At 40.5% G+C, this 25,482-nt stretch overlaps 1 protein-coding gene across 2 annotated transcripts in view; it reads right to left on the reverse strand.

The window, feature by feature from the left end:
* Positions 1 to 2,838: 2,838 nt before the first annotated feature.
* Positions 2,839 to 25,482, reverse strand: part of spop (speckle type BTB/POZ protein) — a 118,733-nt gene continuing 96,089 nt past the window's right edge. For both annotated transcript variants that reach the window (XM_053514627.1, XM_053514628.1), the window contains exons 7-11: positions 20,891 to 21,068; positions 15,908 to 15,963; positions 10,371 to 10,493; positions 8,387 to 8,529; positions 2,839 to 3,965 (exon numbers count right to left, since the gene is read on the reverse strand). In XM_053514627.1, the coding sequence (XP_053370602.1) occupies positions 3,821 to 3,965; positions 8,387 to 8,529; positions 10,371 to 10,493; positions 15,908 to 15,963; positions 20,891 to 21,068 (645 nt within the window). In that variant the 3' untranslated portion in view covers positions 2,839 to 3,820. The remainder of the gene's footprint in view (positions 3,966 to 8,386; positions 8,530 to 10,370; positions 10,494 to 15,907; positions 15,964 to 20,890; positions 21,069 to 25,482) is intronic.

Consider the following 25,482-nt stretch of genomic DNA (forward strand, 5'->3'; position numbering starts at 1 on the left):
GGTGAAGGATATGGATGACCGAGTTCAAATCAATTACATTAAGTAACATTAGCATATACACCAACATTAATCACCTCAGCATTTTAGTTAGGCTAAAGCTAAGCTTGCTAGCTTGTGGTAACAGATAGACAGACAGACGGACACTTTATTGATTCCAGATAGCTACTGTATGTTCCAACCAACAGCTATTGATGCATTCATTCTACCCCCTTGGAAATTTACGGATTAAACCGGGTTCAGGTGGAGTAAGCTGCTGCCGAGATGGCGATGACCAGAGCTTCTTCAGAAATCCTCTGGGTGACACCACAGACGGTTTGTCGAGTTCTTTTTACACCGTTTATGGTTGAAGGAGTGAAGCTGGATTCAGCACTCTTGTCTGCATTAAGCCTCATGTTGCCCTTGGGTCAAATCGACCCATTTATTTTTGTTATAAAGGATCAAATTATTTTTTTTGAACACATATCCTATCCCACACACACACACACTACAGTAACTTATAAGTTTCCTCGGTCCAATTTGCCCCAAGGGTAATAAGTGGTTGAAAGGAGTACCCAAGGTCCTGTGTGTTCGCATTCTCTGAGAGAAAGATAAAGGAGGAAGCTCCTCATTTCACAAACATCCTAAACATCCATTGCAACCACTTCGACTTTTTTTTTTTTTTTTTTTTGAGGAGGGGCGGCAGATTTTGTATTTACAAAGAAAATGAAAGCACCATCTAAATCAGGGATTCTCGACTCCATATTTGGAGGTCCAGTGTCCAAAATAGTTTGGTGATTCAACTGATCTGTTAATGACCCGGTTCAGTGGGTGTTTTTAGGAGTTGGTGAATTCAGCATTCGGCAGACGCCCTTATCCAGTACGACTTGCATATTTATCTCATTATCCATCTGAGCAGTTGCGGGTTGAGAGCCTTTCTCAAGGGCCCAAGAGTGGTAACTGGGAGGTAAGTGGTAACCTGAGACCTTCCGAACCGTAGTCCAATACCTAAACCCTGAGTTATAAAATAGGCTGGACACTGGCCTTTCAGGAATGGAGCTGAGGAGTCTTACATGAATGCAGGCCATTTGTAGTGCACAAACATGAGGATGTGTTCACCGTAAACTGTGCAGAGAGCGCAGAGAAAAGCTCATTATTCTAGTTTTAGAATCTAGCTCATCTACTTCAGACAAGAATGCACACACTGTTCTGTTTTATCCAATGTTATTTCAAAAAAGATTTGATTACTTTTTGCAAGCCTAAAAAAAAAAAAAGCCAATTTTGTTTTCAATTTTTACTTTTTTTTCTTCTTTTTTTTTTACCTGCCATTTGCTTTGTTACAGTTGGCCAAACCCCACTCTGAATATGGCATAAGCAAAAGATGGCAAAAAGACTTTGTGCTGTCCTGTTATAGGAAAATAATTTAGGTGGTTATATTCATGTAACCTCATTTTTGTGTCGAGCTGTATAGCATCCGAGTGTGGTCACAAAAAATTCACCCAATGAGTTTTTTTTTTTCCTCCATTGTTTGGGAATCACAGTGTTGGTTCATTTAGATTATAGCAAGAAAACAAAGGCAAAGAAACTGCAGCTTCTGTCTGTACCTAAGGGACAACCTTTAGTTTCCTAAAAAACTGCCAAATCGTGCAATACCTTGAATGACCACTAGAAGCTGGCTCTAAATGTGAATCAAGAACCCCAGGTTAAAATGTCCAACTTTACTACAGAGATAAAAAAAAATAATAATTATCTAGTAAACGAAATAAACAGGTTATTATCACAGCTACTGTACATTTCCCATTCACCATAAAATTATTCATAACATAGGGCATGGTTAATTCGAGAGACCTCTGCATGGCAGGTGTCAAACTGCTAGCTATCTGCTATGCATCACTTTGTGATGGGTTGTAACTTACCCCAAGAAAAGCAGGACCCGACACAAGATGACGATTAGGGCATCATGATGGGGTTGAAATAACAGCAAGGTAACGTTTTTATAATTTTCATAACAACATTATCCATTTGGAATTAACAAAGTACTCCATCTAAGCTAGATACTTTGTGTTATCTCAGTAAGTAGGCAAGATTGTGATGGCCAGAGCTCCCACACACTAAACAGAGCATTTTGATATTTAGAAGACCGGTGGGTGACATCATGGAGGGTCTTTCCAAGTCTTATTAATGGCGAAATGAGACTGTTTGACAAAATTCAGCATCTGCAAAGTAACGCATTTTTCTCAGCTGCCACAGGAACGCGTCGTCTCTTGGACGCGTTGTCAGCGGAGCTCCGTATATAGAAACCTACTGCATATGCAAGTCCATCCCCCATCTATTTATCATCCTAGCACTTCTCAAAGATAGATACACTCATGGGTGTAACAAAATTGCTTCGTCCAACGTTTACGAAGAGGCCGAACAAGTGTACATCCATTCTCTGAAAGCACTCAGCGGCTAAAATCTACAACAGCCACTCGATGTGTGTTCTTTCTTGTCAAAGACAGACTTTAACGAGAAGCGATGTTCCCCCAGATCAGAACAAATGCATCATTTCACTCTGTCGCTCTACAGAAGAAAAGAGAGGTCATTTAAGCTCCCGACGTAGAAGAGGTGACTTTCATTTTTGTACTGTGAATCACGTTGTTTTTTTCTTTTTTTGATTCTCCAATCAAAATAGCTGGAAATAACTGCTTTATCTTCACCAGGAACCCTGTGGAAAAAGAGCCTTCAGCAAACTGTCAGTTAGACCTATTTCCAAAGAACTTGAAACTCTTTGAAACCCACAACTAAGCCTACATATGATTGAAGAAAACAAACAAACAAACTAATCTGGTAAACACAGTACTATAACAGTCAAAGACCAAACATGAGCACAGCCAAGTTTATTATGTTTTTTTTTGGGTAGTTTTTGTTTTCATACAGAAAGCCTGGGTTTAAATACAGAAGTGCTACAAGAAAGAAAAATCTCAAATAAACATTAAAAGAAACATCTCATATTTACATACTCCCCCCTTCTTACAACCCTCTTCCATCGTTCTGCTCAATCACATACTCTCCAATACTCTGGAGACATACAGGAAGTCCATCTGCACCTCTTATTCTCCAACTGGCCAATCAGGAGTCGGGTCAGAGAACATCAGCAAGAAAGATTTGGTAAAAGTCACTTTCTTCAGGATCTTACACTTGCGACAGGTTGAGGATAAAATGTCATCAAAGAGAGACACATGACCTACTCGAACATCGGAACGAAATGCTGATGTCATCATAAGGAAACAAGCTACCTATTTAAAAGCGCTGCAGTTCCCCAACAATCGCTGGGTTCTTGTTCTCATCCTAAAAAAATCCATCTGGTCATTACGAAAAGGAACAAAATGACACAACACAGTAAAGGAGAATCCATCGCAGGGGACAGTGGGGAAGGTCACAGTCCACCGATAGAGTCCTTGTGTCCTGTATATGTAGTCACCATCCAACTTGCCCAACTGATCTGGAGACACCGCCAAGTCCAGGATCCCACCGAAAGCCCGCTTATCCTGTTTAGACTGGGCAGTAAGGAAGGGGCATCAAAGAGGGAGCAGAGCTGGGAGGAACCCTCAGGTACAGCGCTGCCTCTATTGATGATCGTTCTGCTGGAGGTTCCCTGGCACGCCTGGGTTTGTTTTGGGAGGGGGATTGAGGACGTTAAGGAGAACAGGGAGGGACGCTACAGAACACAGTACCTCGGGATCAAGGGTTGGCTAGAGTCCCTACAGGGAGTATATTTAGAAGTTAAGGGGTAAATTTAAGAATGGCGCCTCTTTGTGGGCAGTCCCTGTCAAGTGGGGTGGGTGGGTTAAAGCTAAGGGCACTATGACTGTTTGAGGCGCTTTCGGGGTGGGCCCAGAAAGGGACACTGGGCCGATGCCAGGGAACGGTACGCCTCGGCGACCAGGTGAGGATGAGACGCCACCATGGACTTCCAGCCGGAGGTCTCCATCACATCAGATGCATGGCTGAAACAAAAAGAAGAGAGAAAAACATAAAGAGATCATTTTACACACAAAGTACCTCTTGTTTGCACATGTTGTCCTCGATCTGTTTCCACCCTGAGGGAGATAAACTGCACTATCACGCACACCAATGGCCTTTAACGACATTTACCATGTGTCTGTGTGGGTTCAGGGGTGTATCCTCTACTGTACCTCTCCCCACCAAACCCTAACCATTGAAGGGGCCCAATTATGTAAAATTTCAAAATAACATGTGAAAATCATACACCCTCTGTTTCCTCTTATTTTATCTTGATTTGCTAGGGTTCCTGACATTTAAAAGACCTTACTCCAACATGGCTCCACCCAGGAGTCTCCAATTTGATTCGACTATAACAAACTTGTGTTGTAAGTTGAGCATTAGACCTGTACAACATGACAAAAAGCAGAACATGCTCTGTTGGTACCTGTTAATAAAAACATCAATCTCTCTTTCTTTAATACTAAGTAAAGAGAATAAACTTTATGTACTATGGAAATGTTCCTACAGTTATGTGAGTTGTGTGTGACCATTTCACTTCCGACTGCTTTCTGAATCATGGACAATTTTTTATTAAGCCTTTGTCACATATACTGCACATTACTGCACAGTGTAGCTACAGTGAAAAACTTTGGGAGCTGGTCAGGATGTACCAGAGAATTAGCATTTTTCTGTGACTTTTTCTTGCGAAAATAGTAAATAATTTCATCTAGCTACTCAACTTAATAGGGGCAACTCTGGGGCTCTAGATCTGATGGAAGGTGTTTAAACAGAGCAGACAGGTTCACTAGGCCGCCAATTGCTGCTCCGTACGAAAGCCTTCTCTGTGGTGATGGTCCCCAAAAGCAAAATAAACAAAATAGGACTTTTGGATATTGTAATCTGTCTAGTGATGTCAAGATAAATGAAGTGTTAAATCTAATGGCCTGTCTTTTTCAACAACTTAAGAAGGTTGGCTTAGCCAGTAGTAGCAAACAAACCTATCTTCTACAGTATCTATCATGTTGTCAGATGTGGGGTCGTGGGGTTTTTCAGGAGTTGGACTCGGCCTCTTACTCATTTTGGACAATTTCACGCTCCCAAATTTGTTGGAACAGTCGGACTGACGCTTCCTGTTCCAACATGACTGGGCACCAGCGCACAAAGCAAGGTTCATAAACACATGGATGAGTGAGTTTGGTGTAGAAGAACTTGCCTGGCCTGCACAGACTCTTGACCTTAACTTGATAGAACACCTTTAGGATGAATTAGAGCGAAGACTGTGAGACAGGCCTTCTTATCCAACATCAGTGTCTGACCTCACAAATGCGCTTCTGGAAGAATGTTCAAATTCCCATAAACACCCTCCTAAACCCTGTGGAAAGCCTTCTCAGAAGAATTGAAGCTGTTATAGCTATGAAGGGGAGGGGCCAACATCATATTAAATTTAGAATTAGATGTTACTCAAGTTAATATGCATGTGAACGCAGGCAAGCAAAAACTTACATTGGGGCAAAAAAGTATTTAGTCAGCCACTTAAAAAGATGAGAGAGGCCTGTAATTTTCATCATAGGTATACCTCAACTTTAAGAGACAAAATAAGAAAAAAAATCCAGAAAATCACATTGTAGGATGTTTAATGAATAAATTGGTAAATTCCTCTAACATAAGTAACATAAGTGTTTGGTCACCTTCAAACAAGAAATATTTCTGGCTCTCACAGACCTGTAACTTTTTCTTTAAGAGGCTCCTTTGTCCTCCACTCGTTACCTGTATTAATGGCGTCTGTTTGAACTCGTTATCAGTATTAAAAGACACTTGTCCACAACCTCAGTCACACTCCAAACTCCACTCCACTAACTCCACAGAGTTGTCAAAGGACACCAAAAACTAAATTGTAGACCTGCACCAGGCTGGGGAGAACTCGCACAATTGGTGGCTGACTAAATACTTTTTTGCCTCACTGTATTTTAGTGCATTTCAAGAGTAATTTCCTGTACTGTAAAATTTCATCAAAATATCAAATCTTTGCTTAACATTTTTGAAAATTTCAGCCATATTCATCTTATATCTATCTGGTTTGTTGTGATCTTGTTTTAAGAAAAAGTAGATGAATAAAACTATGTTCCGGATATATTCAAGATATTGTCACTTGCTATCAGGTCTTGCAGACCTAAATTCAATGGATCGACTGTTTTTAAGAGCTAAAAAGGCCATCCTTGCCATGGTAACCGAAAAATGAAAAAATAAAAATCAGCATCTGGGAACTGAACACACACTGTGCGTCTGCTATGACAGAATTGTAAAAATAGTAAAACATGGGACCTTTAATTTATGTACAATGTCAGGTTTTGGCGGGAAGCTCAGTAAAAAAAACAACATATTGACCCCAAACATTCTAAAGGTCATGCACTGACCACTGTCCTTATATTCTCTGAATATAGACATGAAATGTAGACCACAGCAGCCAAAAGCAAACAGCAATCACCTGCGAATGTAAACATGCAGTGCTGCTAACACACTGCTGCTAACACACCCAGCCTATTTTATAGTCGTTACTGTTTTTTTTTTTGTCACACTTTGTTGTGTGCCAGGATGAAGGCTGTAAGTGCTGCAGCTCAACCCAGCATGCTCCCAGTCAAACCCCTCCAGCAATTCCTCAACAAATCAATAACTCCGCTATTACTCTGCGTGGAGCCGCACAGCGCCCAGGAGAGCACAAGATGCTCATAAACAAATAAAAAGAAAAACGGTAATTGTGAACGTACAATCGTTACAATTGAGGAAATGGGGCCGGGCTGGGAACCAGGAAGAAAACTGGCTGAGCGGAGGAAGTGTTTGTATACTGCATGGTCTGTGTGTGTGTGTCTCACACAAAGTAATCACAACACAAAGTAGCAGCATACAGAACGTTTTACCGTAAGTGAACTATCAGCAACAGAGGACATGGGAAAAAAAACTATATTTCTGGGATGCAGATTTCACATACAGAGCAATAGTGCGCGGTGCAAATTGGACAGAGGGACACGAAAAAGCGGTGTTTTTACTGCAGCTAAATAAACCTACTGTGTATAATGAAATGCGCTTGACAACGAAAGGGATGTGCATGATTTCTGTGACGATCATAACGCTATCATTTTGCCCGTGTGACTCCATCGAGCACAAATCAGGCATCGTGAATTCAAGCAGTGCAGCACTCATGTTTGTGTGCTGAGAGTGACACCAGGTTAAACACTAGAGCAGGCTTAAAGATGTCCTCTGCCAGAAAGAAATGGTTCGTTCTGATTTATATGGACAAAACACTCTGTACCAATTCCAGAATGATATCTTTGCTTGTTGCAGCGTTTTATTAAAGAGAGCAGCACACCGGATTTATACTATTCATTTACCTAAAGACGTAAAGTAGTCCGGTCTCTTTTTACTGAGCAATAACAGCAGCCTGCTTACTCTGATTGGTAGTTAACGGTCAGAGACCAAGGCTGTATCTCAAGGACACTTAAGACTGGGTTAAACAGAAGCAAAATAGCTTGTATGGAGTTACTGACAAGGTTTCATTAATAAAGTGGCTAAAAGTAATTTCGGGTGGCTACACGAGAGCGGGAGCAGCGCCAAGTGCTCATCATGCGGCTTCGAGAGCGAGCGTGTATCAGCTGCTCTCATGGTTATTGATTTTTTTTTGTTGTGGTCGCTGAGCGTGTGTGCACATGTGAGAGACAATAAAAAAGAGAGAGAAACACAGAAAAACAGGCAAAGGAAACAAGACAGCAAAAGATGGGAGAGGGAGTAGAAATAGACTGACCGACCGACAGACAGACAGACAGTGAAAGAGAAAAAAAGAAACAGGCAACCCCCAAAAAAAAGACAATCAGTCAAAAGCAATAATAAAGAAAAAAGGACAGAAAGGCAAAGAAAAAAAAGCCAAAAAAGATAGAGTAGAAGAAAGTGAGAGAGACTTTTTGTGTTCTTTTTTTGTGGAAGACACAAAATAGACAGAGGGACATTAAATGATGAACATAAAGAAAAAAAGAGAGAAATCGACAGAGAGACAAAAACGAAAAAGTAAGAGAAAGAGAAATAATGGGAGAGAAAAAGAGAGAGAGACCAAGAGAGATGTTAAGGTGCACTGAGGAAAAGAGAGCACTGAGGAGCAACTCATTCTTGCATCAGCTTTTCCTTGTAAAAAGGAAAGAAACGAAGACGAAAGAGACAGGTTTTATTATCAGAGCGGCGAATATAAATAATACCTCGATAAGCGAGAACTGCGTGTCTCAACCAGACAGTGTACCACCAGCACCAGAGCAGCGCCCGAAACGACCCGGAAGGTTATCGTTATCTACAGTTTATAGCTCTTGTTCAGTGTGTGTCAGAGGAGTGTATTAGGACGTGATGGAAGAGGACGGGGACCGGTGAAAGGGCAGACACTCACTAGTTGATGAAGTCGACGGCTTGGGTTTTGAGCTGATCGGCGCTGTGCAGGTCGGCCAGGATCAGGATCTCAGCGGCGTTCTCTACCGACAGACTCGTACACAGAGCGTCCTCGCACATCACCTTCAGGCGCTCCAGAGCGTACTGCGCACACAGCCATGGAGAGAGAGAGAGAGAGAGAGAGAGAGAGAAAGAGGGAGGTCACAAAGACATCCAACACACTCATCATAAAAAAAAAACACTGTAATACACTCAAAAGTCAAATGGCTTCATTTTTAATACAAAGGTGAGTTAAAAAACTATCTGCACGCATACAACAGACAAATACAACACTTCTCCATGCTTTTCAATACATTTTGTCCATCTGTAAACAAGTTTTCGAATCCCCTTGTTAAAAATGTTTTTAGGCCGAGCAGCGAGCAACGAATGCACTGCTGTCTTCACCTCTTCATCAGAAGTGAATCATCATCCCCGCAGAGCTGCTGTCGGCACCAAACAGGTAAAAGTCCGATGAAGCGAGATCAGGACTATAGGGAGGATCCCTTAACATCTCAAAGCAGTGGGCAAAAATTGTCGTGCAACATCACAACTCCCTTAAAATGGCGGTCCTTTGTATTTAATCTGGAGTTTAGTCATCTAACTGAAACCAGCAGTTTACTGTATTTTTTGAACCTTATTCCTAATGGTACAAAACTGGCCCTTGAGAATCACAGAAAATCTGTAAGCAGATGATGGTTGTCTTCTGAACTTTTTCTTGGTCTGCGACCGAGGGCGTATCCCTGCCGTTTCCTCAGGGTTGTACGTAGTGATGAATCCATGTCACGGCTTTAAGAAACTTTCACCTTTCTTAGAGTATCGCTTTAAATTTTGTTTGAAGACATCTAAACTATTTTTGTTCACCTGAATGAGGATGTGTTTCCTGTTGCATTTGCTTCCTCTCAAGGTTTCTTCCTACTGCCATCTCAGGGAGTTTTTCCTAAGCATATTTCTTCACACATTTACAACTAATTTCCTTTTTGTATCTGTAACATAGCTTTGCGACAATGGAAATTGTTATAAGAGCTGTATAAATAATTAAAAAAAAAATTCATTCATCTTCTACAAGTTGTTTTTGCACCCGGTACACCCTCAGACCACAAAAAAACTGGGGAGACAGTAGCCTTAAACAGAAAGCGCCGATAAGACCAACGGAAATTTGCTAAACATTTTTGTCTCACTTTTGTATACATGTACGCTAATCAGAATCACAGGCACTGTATTAAAAACAATATTTTATAAAAATTAATGCATCTATTCAGATCGTCCTGGTGATCCAGAATTACACAGGGTGATAAAAGGTAGACCATCAGATCTTAAAAAGATCACTTACCTAGATAGTTTCTTTAAATGTTATATATATTTATACATTTGTTTTCTGCAATAATGTCACTTCTAAAACACACACACACACACACACACACACACACACACCTCAGCTACTTCAAACTAAATGCAATGCAATCTCCTTCGAGACCTAGTCTGTCCTTTAACTGTCATTCTGAACAGGCAGGCACACTCCAGAAAAAAATGATAAAATAAAAAATAAAAAAGGTGCCAAGACAGAAGGAGTGAGGAGCTTTGGGATGCTTCATGACAAGAGAATCTACCATCAGTACACACTAGATGGTCTGAGAGCTATAAAGATGAGGACATGAGCCGCGCGCACACACACACACACACACACACACTCAGTTTATAAACAGTCGTGTTAACATGCACAAGGCTAAAAAGAGTGAATAAACTCAAAACAATGAAATAAACAGTGATGTAATGAAGCGCCGGACAATGCGAGCATCAGCTGCTTATGCAACGGAAACCTTTTAAGAGACGGGCTTCATCATTGCTGAATGCGTTTCTCTGATCCTGTTTTGTTTAATAAAACGGGAACATTGTGTGCCTCGCCTCTTTGCTGCGTGTGCGAGTGTGTGTCTGTGAGTGAGCGAGACCTTGTCAGCAGCAGCGAGAAGGTCGTCGGCCATCTTGTCCAGGTTGGGTGCTTTGCCGGTGTAAATAAAACACATCATCTCCTTGAAGACCTCGGGCTCCACGTCGTTGATCTCCACTCGGTTCTGCAAAACACAAGCAGGTAAAAGGTCATGGTGGCGTCGGCTCAGGTGCTCTACAGCTTCAGCAGTTACTGATTCCCTGAAACACGCCAACAGAAAGAACACAGGGACAGGTGTTTATTAAAAAATATTAATAATGAATAAACAAAATAATAAAAAAAGGTAGTAAATAACTGTAGTTTAAAACAGCGTGTACTATGTTCACCTTGGGGGTCACACATGGAGATGTTGTTCAATCTGTTTGTAAGATACACAACAGAGCTCGCTGTTCTATGAAATAACATGCATGAGAGCAGGGAGTGAAGCAGCAGGATGAGCAGTGGTCTGTGACTATCACAGACACCCAACCACCTCCAACCACCTGCAACAATGCGACACGTGCAGCCACCTCCACACAACTCCAGCCATCGCCAGTCATCTGCAGCTATCTTCAGTCACCTACAGCCACCTGTAAACAACTCCAGCAACTTCCAACCTCCTGCAAACAACTACAGCCACCTGCAGCCCTTTCCAACCACCTGCAAAGAACTACAACAATTACAGCCACTTCCAACCACCTGTAAACAACTCTAAATACCTGCAAACAACTACAGTCACTTCCAACCACCTGCAAACAACTACAGCAACTTCCAACCTCCTGCAAACAACTACAGCCACCTGAAGCCCTTTCCAACCACCTGCAAAGAACTACAACAATTACAGCCACTTCCAACCACCTGTAAACAACTCTAAATACCTGCAAACAACTACAGTCACTTCCAACCACCTGCAAACAACTACAGCAACTTCCAACCTCCTGCAAACAACTACAGCCACCTGAAGCCCTTTTCAACCACCTGCAAAGAACTACAACAATTAAAGTCACTTCCAACCACCTGCAAACAACTACAGCCCCCTGCAAACAACTACAGCCACTTCCAACCACCTGCAAACAACTACAGCCCCCTGCAAACAACTACAGCCACTTCCAACCACCTGCAAACAACTACAGCCACCTGCAAACAACTACAGCCACTTCCAACCACCTGCAAACAACTACAGCCACCTGCAAACAACTACAGCCACCTGCAAACAACTACAGCCACTTCCAACCAACTGCAAACAACTACAGCCACCTGCAAACATCTACAGCCACTTCCAAGCACGTGCATACAACTACAGCCAATTCGAACCACCTGCAGCCACTTCCAAACACCTGCAGCCACTTCCAAACACCTGCAAACAACTCTAGCCACTTCCAACCACCTGCAAACAACTAAAGCCATTTCTAACCACCTGCAAACAACTCCAGCCGCTTCTAGTCATCTGCAGCCACCTCCAACCAACTGCAACCACTTCCAACAACCTGCAACCACTTCCAGCCACCTGCAGACACCTCCAAACAACTCCAGCCACCAGCAGCCACTAACAAACAACTTCCAAACACCTGCCACCACCTGCAACCTGATTTACGCACAAGCACCTCCAAGCACATCCAGCCACAGGCAGCCACCTCCCAACAGCCCTCACCTACAAACGGTAAGCCACAGGCACACTGTGTATAACCACACCTTCTCTGGTTCATTGTTCTGTTTTTATGCCGGCCCCCTGCCACTCATAAAATCAATACTGACCGCATTGATATAAACCTCTAATTCATGGAACAGCAGAACTCCTCTCTGAGACATGCTGTTATACAAAGATAATGCAAATCATCTGACCAGTCAGATTCTAGAACCGAGTCAATATGTAGAAGTCATTACATTAGTTCCCACTTTAAATTAATACACAAGACTAGACAGCACGCAGGAGCTCTGACTCCTATAGCTTTTCACTCCAGAGCTAATGGTTACATCTGTTTTTATCATCCTCATAGTTTCAACTGTTACAAGACTGTCTAAGTGAAACACACACACATGCGCACACTAAATCTATCATAAACGTGTAAGACATCGTACATAACAGCTACTGAAATCCAGAGCTTCTACCATTTCAAGCGACAAACCAAATAAAGCATAAGGCAGGTTTAAAAGGTGTGTGACCATGGTTAAGAACTTTAAGGACACAGCATCCTCTGTGTGTTACACAACCTTGTCAACAACACCTTGTGTACACAGCATGCACACACACTCACACACAACAATCCAGGGATTAGCCTGATATAATCGCTCTAAACGAAGCGGAAAACCACGAACACCTATTATCCCTTTATTTCAGAAAAATCAACACCGTTGCCTTTACTTCACAAATAACACTCTTGCCAAAGCGACACAAGGACACAACGTGCTCCCGCTGACTTGACCAAGAAACCAACCCTTATGCACTTTCTATTCTTTTTTTCTTCCAGGTTGATTTCCTAGAATTAATCCTACTTTGTTTCTCCTGCCTCGGGCCACAGTAGCAGCATTTTATCGCTCACCGCTGTGCTAACAGCCACCGAGCACCTGTTTTTTTTTTTTTTTTCCTAGCTCAGCCTGGGAACCAATTACAATCCTGCTTTATCCAAAGCACGGTGACCCGCACAACACGACTGAGGTCAACACAATAGAGCTCCACAATAAAGCGTGCACGCAAGTTTGCGCGCGCAAGTGGGGCACATGCACCTCTCTGCTGTGACTAAGCAAAAATGAAAAAACGAAAAACAAGTCTGCAAAACCCACAAATCTAAATTAGTTTTTTTTTTTTGCTTTTTAAACGAAAAGGTCGAAGCAAGGTTTCACTCAAGCAGTCATTTATCAACATCTGTCTAACAAAAGAGCCACAATGTGTATATACAGTACAGCGGTGTACACACACACACACACACACACACACACACACCATGGTTTCAACAATTGTTCTCATGAGCTAATGTGTACATTTTCCACTTAATCCAACTTTTCCTTGTCAATTATGATTAATTAAGAAATGCTGCAGCATCATGAAGAATCAGTTCAGGTTAGTTAAAGAGACAGGAGGCGAGAGACTGAGACATGTAGAGAGAGCAAGGGAGAGACAGATGTTAGAGAGAGACACATGGACATGAAAACAAGACATTGGAGAGAATAAAGTGATGGATATAAGTAGGCAGAAACTGAGGAAAAGAGAGAGACGGTAAAAGCGAGACATCAGGTGATGGATAGAGAGAAGAGAGATAGAAAGTGAGTGAGATACAGAAAGAGACAAAGAAAGAGAAAAAGAAAAGATAGAGGAAAGGTGACAGGGAGGGAAAAACAAGACTGTGGCAGTAAGGAAGAGAGAAAAAAAACTAGGAAAAAGGACAGAGAGAGAGAGAGAGAGAGATTTTCTGGAACTTGTTAAGACTGAACATCCCCTTAACAAACAAAAGGAAATGTCTTCAAAATAAAATAAAAAAAAACCCTGTTTCTCCCGAGCCAAATCTAGACATCCCAAATGCCAGCACATCTGAAAATATAATAAAAAAACATGGCATGATGAAATTCTAGGAAAGAGAAAAGTGGAGAAAAGATGAGAGGAGGGGGAGAAAAAAAATGGCACAGTGACCTAGCCGTTTGTGAAATGAAGAAACCTGTAGGGAGAAAATAGAGAAATCAGGACAAGTGTCAGTGAGAGGATAATAATGAATACTGCTGTGTCAGGAAGCGATGGGTTATGACAGTGCTGTCACTGTGTGGAGGAAAAAAAAATGCACAGGCATTACAGTGAGGTTCACAACGTATTATTTTACTGCCAAGACGTTGAAATACATTAAGAGTCACAGCGCGGCTCACCCAACACACTCCTGGGTTTAGTGACTGTACCGCAAAAAGCACCTGGATTTTTCTCAGAATGAAAAAAAAAAAGAAAAACCCAGACAACTTATTGTCCATAAACTGCTCTGTACATCAGAGACAAAGCATGGGATTATGGGTAATGTGTCACGACAAAGGACACATGACATCCAAAAAACGTTTCTAATAGTTTGAGTACTTACTCTAAGTGTATGAGATGTTATAGATTTTGTGATCCGAGTGCTAGAATATTTCCATACCATAAGGGAAGAAAAACTTCATAGATGTGATATCCTGGTCAACCAGGGTATCACACTGACGTTACTGAGCCAAAACCTGACAAACTGAAGAAACACCAAACCATAACACTGCCTCCAGAGGCTTGTACAGTGGCCACTAAGCATGATGGGTGAACTGCTTCATGTTCTTCCCTTCTTATCCTAACACGGCCATCACTCTGGAACAGAGTCAGTTTAAACTCATCAGAGTATCAGTCCCTTTTCTATCTAATTTCTAGCCCCTTTGAAGCCTTTTTTCATGATTTTCTTATGGCCAAACAGCTGTTTAGTCCCAATGCCAAGAGTTCTCATTACATTGTGTGTGGAAATGCTCTTAATTTCACTATTAAACATAGCTGTGACATTTCTATTCTGTTGATTAATATATTTTTTTTTTTTTACATGTTTAAGTCATCACAAGTTCTTATTTTTATTTTGTCAGCAAAGCTGATTTTATGATGATCAGTATATATATATATATATATATATATATATATATATATATATATATATATATATATAAAACTTGATAAATAAATAATAAATAAATAACATTACAGGAGAATATACGCATGGCTGTAAAAAAAAAAAAAAAAAAAAAGACAGATAGAAACAAAAAAAACCCTAATGTACGCTCCTGGGATTTGCATAAAAATATAAAGGAGTGAGTGTGACAAAGTTACCAGAAGAACTCATTCTTCAGCAAGCTCAGTAAAACCTAAGCTGTTTTACTGATGGTACTGTGCAAAAGTCTTGGGCACATACAAAAATATGGCATAGGCAAAAGATGCTTTTGAAAACATTTCTGCATAAAATAAACTTTTTAAAGAGCAATAAAGAATAATAAAATAAACAGTCAATATTTGGAGTAAAAACTTTGCTTTAAATCAGGAGTTTTAGACAGATTTGTGCAGTTTTATAAGAAAACAGCTGAATATATATATATATATATTTCAAAATGTTGTTTTATTAATATATATATTTGTAAAACAAAAAAAGGAAAGAAAGTAAATTATGAGGTTCCAGAGACCCATAGTTTGGCACTCCTTGGCATCCAGTGGGTTTGGTCATCAACGTTTTTGAACTGAATTAATCCAGCTACAGTAAGTCTCGCTCTTCGTTCCTGCCGTATCTTGACATGGCGTGTGGGCTGCAGACGTCTTCCCTAAAGAGAGATTACTAAGGCACTTCTGCACTGTAGGACGACTAAACGAGATCTTAGAATAACACTTGATCTAAGACTATCAAGTAGCACACACCAAAGAGTTTGAAGGAGGCTCTGCGTCTTTTACTGCTTCCTACACCGGGGGAGCTTTGTTCCCCTCTTTGAAGTTTAATGAGAGAATAAAAGCTAGACAAGGCAATTGAGACTCACAGAGAGAAAGAAACAAAAGGGAGAGGGGTTTATTAAAAAAAAAAAAAACTGTACCTTTTTGCTCTCCTCCATTTCATGCTCAAACATGGCGCTGAAAACAGGAGAACGAGCTGAAAAAGAAAGAAGAGGTGAAATTCAGTCAATCGAGCAATAAAGTTTAGACATCATCGGTATTCAGAACATCCATCCATTTGTAATTATCAGCCACGAAGGAAAGAAAGAAAAAAAATGACTGTGCACATTCAATGAAGTGAAGAAAAGAGGTGAGCTGCTTCTGGACGATTCCGCATGAATAAGAGAGTGAGCCGCCATCTTAGATCATCACCCTGCTCTGACCTGAGAGTGCCATCTGGTTGCACCTTTAATTACCATAATAAGAGAGAGCAAATCCTCCATCATCCCTAGCAGAAAGAAATCATATGGGACCTGCGGCCATATGCTCGAATTCAGAATCAGAGCACAAAGCAGCGCTTTCCCTCTACTCCATATAATAGTAATTGTTCGGAAAAGAATAGTGCTGTCAAACAGGCGGTGGCTGGAAAAAATAAATAAATAAATAAAAACATTTACGTGGTACAGTTTTAACACTTCAACTACACACACAAACATTTTAAAGCCTAGTTAACAACCGGCCTGCTTGACCTTTTTTTTTTTTTGCTGAACGTGTTTCACTTAAAAACTTTATGACTGACTCTGTCTGATGATACACTACCGATCAAAAGTTTAGACACACCTTCTAACTCCATGGTCTTTCCTGACTTCCTGCATCCACAATATGCAATAATCAATTCCTTTAAACAGTTGATATTGAGATGCATCTGCTACTTATGATCTCAGCCTCTAATCTGAGGTGCTGTTTGTTAAATAATGTTTTAGGCTGGTACTGTAACTCTAAATGATCTTCTCCTCTGCAGCAGAGGTAAGTTTTGGTCTTGATGAGAGCCAGGTTCACCATGGTCCTTGATGGGTTTTGCAAATGCACTTGACACAATACTGTTCTTGCAAAAATTATTCCAGAACAGCTGACCTTCGTGTCTTAAAAATAACAACTTTTGTTGGTCCTGAATTACATTTACTGTATATGTTGTTGGTCCTGTTCTACAGGGTGGGCCACAGGTTTTCATATCCTCAGAAAGAAATATTTTGTATGAGAAACAATTTACTTGTACTGTATAACATGCTCTTTATGGTTACCATTGTTTTGGAAACACATTTTAATACAATACGTTTCGCCCACTGTTGATAAAGACGCATTAATACGTTTCGCCCACTGGAGATGTGTGTGCAATGGCATTGGCGATGCCACCTTTTAAATGATGTATTTCTTCCTATCTTTTGTTGAACACCATGGCCTTCAAGTAGCCCAATTTCCTTTTTGTATCTATACATTCATTATAAATAATAAATTTATAAAAAATATTAAATGTATTTTTTATATGTATGCCCAAACTGTAGAATGTTGAAAACAAATCCCTAAACAAAACGTGTTTAGAAAGTGTGTCCATACATTTGACTGGTACTCCAATGTACATTTTGTAAGCCTGTGTGTGGCTCAGCTGAAGCAGCGTCGTGCCCATCAACAGCAATTATAGTTTTTTAACAACTTACAATAGATATAAGCGCAAGAAAGGTATCATTTGAAAAGTAAAATTTAAAATGTATTCAGCATTTTTGGTTCATAACAAAATGTTAAGCATGCTGAAGTCGGTATGGTTTATCAGCCCCATTAGATTTCACGTTTGCCTCAATTCACAGCATTAAAAAAATGGTTTTAACATACTGTATCTATTACAATTCTCCCTGTGCACAAAACACAAGATGTAACTTATCTGTTCTAGTCTATCTGACTGTAGATTTGTCCTCATGAGAATCAGCTGGTTTAGTTGATGCATGGAACAAATTTTTTATGTTGCATCACTGAACTGCAACCGAGCAGGCATGGACTGAGTGGTGAAAATCACACCACTGTATGCTGGTCTTCTTTTTTTTATTATTATTATTAGTAGTAGTAGTAATTATATATCCTGATACTCACTTATGTCCATGAGACTACATTTACTAAGCCATTAAGACACTTCACTACAAAACCAACCAGATTTCTTCATGTCACTCATAAAACACTGTTTTATTTTTCTCTTACCCAAAGCGCATTAAAAGCAGCTGCTGTTTTCTCACTTCTAAATAAAACCCACTGAGTGGCTGAAGTGTGACCGACCTAAAAGCTGAGAACTGCATTTAAATCTTCACTGACTAAGAAGAAGAAGAAAGACGGAAAAAGATGTATATAAGAAATATCTCTATACACCAAACCAGAATGTGAGAAGTGCAGCAGGCAGCAGGTCAGACCATCTGTTTTTAAATGTATAAATTTCCATGCCAGCTTGTTGATACAAATGAACAGCTCGCACTGCTGGCAGGGTTAAACGAGTCGCAGCGTTCTCCATCTTTCAATCTGCAGCGCGTCGGCTTCTAGCCTAGGACGAACTAAAAATGCTTCGGAGAATTACTATGAGAAGAGTGCTAATGACGCCTGAAATAGTGACGCTAGAGAATCGAGTTAAGGTGTTAAATTTGACGGCTCTAGATAAGGCTAATCTTCACCCGCCAGTTCCTAGCTCTGCCTCCCTGATAGCGTCTGAATAGCAGGTGAAGTCTGGCACGGTGCAGCCTGCTCTAATCACTCGGGCCTCTCTCGGTGGCTCGACCCGCTCTGACCGGCCGTCCCCTCGGCGATTAACGAGCCGTGAGCTGATCTGGAGAGAGATAACGAGGATCGCTGCCGCGGCTGGGCCGTGACTGAAGCGAGCCACATGCTGAGAGAAAAGGTGATGGAGGAATGAGGGACGGTGGAACAGGAAGAAGGGAGGTGAGGAATATTAACTCTGGTCATTTCTATGACTTTTAATATCGGCTAGAATTACAGTGCAGAACTCCGCTGCAATGCGGGAGTACTGCAGAAAAGGGGGGAAATAAAGCAATTTATTTTGGTACAATGAGAGTCGTGTTCAAGCCAAATGAACACACGAGTGTGTAGTGGACAATACAAGCTAAGAAAATGGATAACGCACTACAATTATTTCTCAATGGAATTTTTAGACTAAATGAGTTTGTATTCACTCAAACATCATTGGTCGAGATATTTTTTATTTTACACACAAGATACATTTGTCTTCTGCATCATCTGAAGTCAGGAAATATCAGACCTGCCTTTCAATTACTACAACAGATATAGATCCACCCTGTACATGCTTCCTACACAGAGGATGACCAGCTTGCTCCAAATGCAAACCACAAAATACGGTACAGTATATCAGAGGCGTTTAGGTCAACATCAAAACTTTTGATTGTGCAGAATAACAGAACAAAGATTTCATGAGAGCTTTCGAAATTCTGCCTCATTCCTCCTCTAACCCCCCGCAACCTCACACCCAGTGACGACTTTCTCTTCCATCATTTGAAAAAAAAAACACTTTGTGGCAGGCGTTTAATGATGACGAGGTAAACTTTTCCTCAAGTGCCAAAAAGACAGCTGTTTTAAAGCTCACCCCATGTTTGGAGAAGGACTTGTAGGAAAGGACTAAGCTCCCAACTAACGTTCGTTTCTCTTGCATTTTTTCCCTTAGTAATAATAATTTCGCGACCGTCCTTCGCAATCCCCTGCTACACTAATGCACTTATGTTTGTTTCACTAGTGCTTGGATACCATCAAGGTAGAAAAGGTTCTACCGCTAATCCGGAACCATGATCCGAATGCCTACTTCAGATCTGAAACGCTGGCCTTCCAGGAACCCCTTTAATGGCCGAACCTTGTAGAAATGGCTTGGAGCGAGGTCAGGACTGTACAGAGGATTCGGCACTAAGTGCCAGCCGAGTTCCTGTATTGTAATGCTATTTAAAGATCAGGCTGTCCACTTGAACAGGGTTCATCATTCACGGACGTACGGCCTTCTTTAAATTGTTTGCACCATTCGAATGATGTACCGTGTTTTTTTGAGAGCATCATCACGGCACTGTGCTTGAAGTCTTCATTCACAAGAAACTCGACAACTCATGGTTTGACTTGAACTTAACTCCTCTAGTATATTTAGAATAACTCCTGCAGGACTGGGCTACACACAGATGTCATCCTGTGCAAGGTGGTGAAGGATGTTGAAGGTTAACTATTTCCAGTAACATGTTTAGAATGTGTTTTTTGTTCATTATTAAATCTGAATGACGTGCAATTTCAATTAAATAAATAAATAATGCAGGAAATGTTCATGTATTCCAATTATTTTTCTGTAAACCAAGGAAGGAAAAAAAAAAATCAACACATCTCAGGAAATTGCATTTTTTTGTGAAGTTAAAAGTGAAGCTATAAGAGGTGATTATAAGTTGAGCATTGCCACGTGGAGACTCTGCATTAATCACACACACAAAAAATCTTCACAACAAAATTCGTTCTGCTGCACTGCATTTGTGCAATATTGATTCCTCTTATTAAACAAAACTTCGACTTGTAATTTAACCACCTGAACAGATAAACACCTCACCAAAAAAAAAAAAAAAAAAAAAAACATAGTAGGAGCACTACACCTTTCTGTATGGCTATAAAAATTTCTGTAGGGAAATCGAAATTTAATATCTTTTTTATAATGACTTGCCTGTTACAGATTGAGCATGTCGCTTCATTCAGATTAAGGGCTCGACCCTTTTCATCAGATTTAAATCCAAAACAAATTGCCAGACAGGAGCGGAAGTTTTTTTTTCGCGCCAGACTAGACGTTTCCGTTCTGCTTTTAAGGTGGCTGGTTTGGTGATTTAAAAAAAATGATGCAATTTAATATTAAAGAATGCAAAACAAAAATAAATCTTATATAATAAGTAATTAAATATAATGTTATATTAACCAAATATGATCACACAAGCCTAGAGAGCACTACTATAAAGTACAATGCAGGTTGTGGCACTCCCTTAAAGTGTGTGTGTGTGTGTGTGTGTGTGTGTGTGTGTGTGTGTGTGTGTGTGTGTGTGTGTGTGTGTGTGTGTGCGCGTTACCTGCTAGAATGGCTTTGTGTGCCTGGAACTCCTGGCCAGCGACGCAGAGTGAGCAGTCTGTGAAGCGGGAATGTTCCCACAAACCACCGAGCTCATCAGCCAGTCTGCAGTCTGGAACCTTCACCATGTTCATTGTGTTCTGTCCGGAGATGTTCACCGAGTCCTGCACTACGCTCACCTACACACACACACAAATAGGATAAAAAAAAAAAACACTGGTTAATAAAGGCATCAATAATCCCCAATAGACTAGTGTAACATCCTGCGCCGTATCCTTGGCGATAAAGGTGTGTCCTCATGCGCTCCATTGGTAAACACTTCCTATAAGCTTCTAGATGTTCAGAAGATCATATTTCGAGCAAAAAAACAAAAAACAACAACACCAAAAAAACGATGGCCGTGTTCTGAAACGACTTGAGACGCTGAACTGGAGGGACGCTAACATGTCGAACAAGAGGAGATACCTAGTTATCTGTTAATTTACACAAATTGCTTCAATTTGTTTGTGGCAAGTGAGAGAGAGAGAGAGAGATAGAGAGGTGTGTGTGTGCGTGTGTGTGCGTGTGTGTGTGCGCGCATAGGGCCTCCATGCTGACTTTGCCACCTGTTCCTGCAGACAGCAAGCGCATTCATTTATCTCTCTACAGGGCACACACACACACACACACGTTTCAAATAATACAGATCAAAGTTGCACACACAAGTAAAATGCGCGTACACACTCAAAAAGATACACAGATTGGGAAGCAAATAAAGTGAAAAGTCATAATTGCTCGCACACATTTACATGCAGCTCGCCGAGCCAACAGATGGAAGCTTTTTTTAAAAAAAAAAAAAAAAAAAAAAATGACTCGTCTATAATTAAATTCCATTCCCCACGGCTATCAGAAAACGAATAAATTGCCTCTTTTTTTTTTTTTCTTTCGCCACAGCACTTCATGCCAGACTGGTTTTACACCTGACCAACATCCCATGATACGTGGCTCGTCATAACAACAGGATCAAGCGCGAGAGCTTGGGGCGGACACTGTAGCATATCCCTCTCTCTCTCTCTCTCTCTCTCTCTCTAACACACACGATGAGACTGTAACCGAGTGTGAAATGTGAAGAGAGAAACCGAGACGTGGAACACGCACGACTTGAAAAACAAACACACACTCGGAGCGTAATGTGCTGACAGACAGACACCGAAGAAAGGAGCGTGTGGGAGTAAGAGAGTGGCACACGGGCAGAGGGGGGAAAAGTGCACCGCAAACAGGAAATTAAATGTCAAGGACCCTTGTATGTCCTTAATGGAGGACTAAATGTTCACCTCGGGGGGAAAGAGAGAGAGAGAGAGAGAGAGAGAGAGAGAGAGAGAGGGATGTTAACAGGAATAAAAAGGATCAGTCGTGTCACGAGAAAAGATGGATGAGAATGAAACGGCTTGTATCGTATCCATTATTCCACCTTAAGTGCCGACTCGGCGTGTGGGCTTTCTGAATGACACACGCCTTCCTCGTCTACTGACATGTATAGCGCTCTCCTTAGGGTTCGAAGTTCAATCACATGAAATCAGTGAACGAACTCTGTTTGAAAAAGACGTCGACGTCAACCTGAAACACACAACTGTATCAGGAACACTGTAGTAACACCAGGCTCTCATAACAGCCTCAGTTCTTTATGGCATGGATTCCACAAGATGCTGAAAACATTCCTTTGAGATTCCGTCATGTTTTGCAATTCCTGCAGATTTTTTTCTTTTCCTTTCATTGTGCACATTCATTAGAATCTGACTGTGAAGGCTAATAAAGAGCACTAAACTCACTATCATGTAATCTGCTAGAGTAACTAATTTTGCTTTGTGAGATGCACATAGATTGAAAATAATTTTTGACTGTTATTATTATATATATTTTTTTTAAATCGGGCATAAAAAGTGTTTCAGAAAAATATTCCCCACACTGTTACTTCACCTCCACCGGCCAGGGCTGCTGACACAGGCTGTGTTGGGTTACTGTATCGGAGGCCCGAACACCACCAAGCTGACACTGTTGAGCCCTTAAACAAGGTCCTTAAACCCATCAGCTCCAGGGTCGCTGTATCCTGGCTCACCCTGCGCACGCTCTGACCCTACAGTAGCTTCCTAACTCAGATATAAATGAAATAATATGACTGTGCTGTATGGTACATGTGCCGAAAAAAATCTTATCTTATCTTATCTCAACACAAGGTACGTTGACTCCAAATCCTGACCCTACCATCTGTGCGTCTTGGCAGAACTCGATTTGATTTGACCAGGTTATGTTTTTCATGTTCAGCTGTTCAGTTTCGATGATTTTGCGCCTCTAAGCTTTTCTTTTCCTGGCTGACACAAGTGGAACCTAACATGGAAAAAACCATAAGAGATCAGCAGGTACAGGATTCAAGTACTCAAACTCAAACCTACCCTGGCATCGACAATCACACTTTGTTTTTTTTTTCTTATTGTGACTGTTGATTTAAAAAAAAAAAACTCTGCAGGCCTTTATTTACAGTACAGGGTCCGATACTGTACATCGCACCGCTGCCACATGATTGGCTGATTAGATAACTGTATAAATATTTAACACATTCAAGCGACAAACACAAACAATCAATGGGCCCTAAAATTAGATCAGGAAGTCTCTACAGGAAAGATGATGACTGTATATGGACTATTAGTAATAACATTTATAACACTGATTATAATAAACCTTTTTTATGAATGCACTGCTTTGTTTAATCACATTGTATTGTTTACAAGCTGTTGCAATGAGAAACTGGGATGCAGCACAAGTCCTGCTCAGTTTTTTTTTTTCCCCAGATATGAAGGGTAGAGTTGATTAAGTAGCCTGCAGGAGTTTATTGTAAAAGCCAAAAGCAGATCCAGATTTATATACAGTATATACACATTCCTCAAATGTAAATGTTATTTAAATCTATTTTAAAAAATATATTTATTAAACTGTCATAAATGGTATTTTAAGGCAATGTTAAGATTGTCTTAAATTGTGTTTGTACAGATTGAATTCATGACTTCGTGCCATCGTCCGCGTCTCCTGCTGTCTGACACGCACCTAAACAATGCTTATGGCTTTACCTCTACAGTACATGTCAGGAAATCAATCATAAACTTACTGTACATTTCCTCATTCATTCAAAATTTATTTTGTACTATACACGTCATGCGTCCGAGTCGTTGTAGACATGAGTGAATCGAGCATAGAACAAAGGCATTGATTTTTTTTCATTACAGTACGATCACGATTATCTGTATCACTTTTTTTTTTTGTATTGTGATTTAAGTATCACAATTTAATAGATACAGTGGAACCTCGGATCACGAACGTAATTTGTTCCTAAGTTCTGTTCACACCAGATTTGGATTCAGTTTTTTTCCCCATAGGAATACATGAACACAGAATTAATCTGTTCCCAATTACTATGAACTATATTTACCTTTTGATTTGTTTATATTATGCAAAAATAATACAGCACTAAAAAAAAAAAAAAAAAAAAACTGTACAGGAGATCGCACATACTTGATTTTTATATGTACAGTACATATATTGTTCACGCACTTTTCTTAGGGAGTATGAATGTAGGAGAGGAAGATGGGTGAGGAGGAAGTTAGCTTTTAGAACGAGAGTCCCCTTCTGTCATAACACTGGGTAATTCTCCTCCAGGGATTCCCTCTTTTTTGTTTTTGACCTGCTAGTTGGTTCATACGTCAGTTTTACTAAAAATTTACCCAGAGAGATTTTTTTTTTTCTTTGAGCTGAACAATCATCCTAAGACAAGAAACTCGGTTCACCGCAGTTTTGCTTCTGATGATGCTTCTTTTCACTGGGCGTCACTGTCATAAGTTCTATTATCATGTCTGCGATCCAAGCTGGGGTCGTGTTCATTAACAGGACCAATTTTTATCAGAATTTCCTTCGTCCTATATAATGTGTTCGTACTGGGGCGTTCGTGAACCGAGGAATTCTGATTCAATTTGTTTTTCTTCATTAAATTTTGTTACAATTCTAAACAAACCACACAGGACGCTGTGATGCCTGCATTAAATGTTTAAATAGTATAGAAGTGCTTTTTAAAATAAATTTTTAGAAAATTTGAAGTAAGTGTGGTATTACATGATTTGCCACACAAAAGAATCACGATGCACAATGATTTTTCCTCCATCTCAAGTTCCCACTGTACAAGCCTCTGGGGGCAGAGTGTTCTGAGTGTGTGTGTGTGTGTGCTAGTTAACACTAACTACCTCCAGATGGCTAAATTATGGATCTGCTGTAAATTCTAAGGTAAATTCTTAGTGCTTTACATACTTAGTTTGGACACGCCTTATAATTTAATGTTAGTTTAGTAATTTTTTGACATTCTAGAACAATACTGGAGATTTAAAAAATATTAAATAACTGGATATCGTGTATCGTGTGTACAGGGTCACAGGCGGGGCCGCCTGGAGCGTATCCCAGGAGACTTTGGGTGTGAGGGCGGGGTGCACCCAAGACATATCTCGGTAAATGTTCATTTATTGCACAATTTTAGAATTGTTTATTTTTCAAATTGTTCATTTTCAGCATTGTTCT

Source organism: Clarias gariepinus, chromosome 16 (assembly GCF_024256425.1).
Source record: "Clarias gariepinus isolate MV-2021 ecotype Netherlands chromosome 16, CGAR_prim_01v2, whole genome shotgun sequence".
Classification (NCBI taxonomy): domain Eukaryota; kingdom Metazoa; phylum Chordata; class Actinopteri; order Siluriformes; family Clariidae; genus Clarias; species Clarias gariepinus.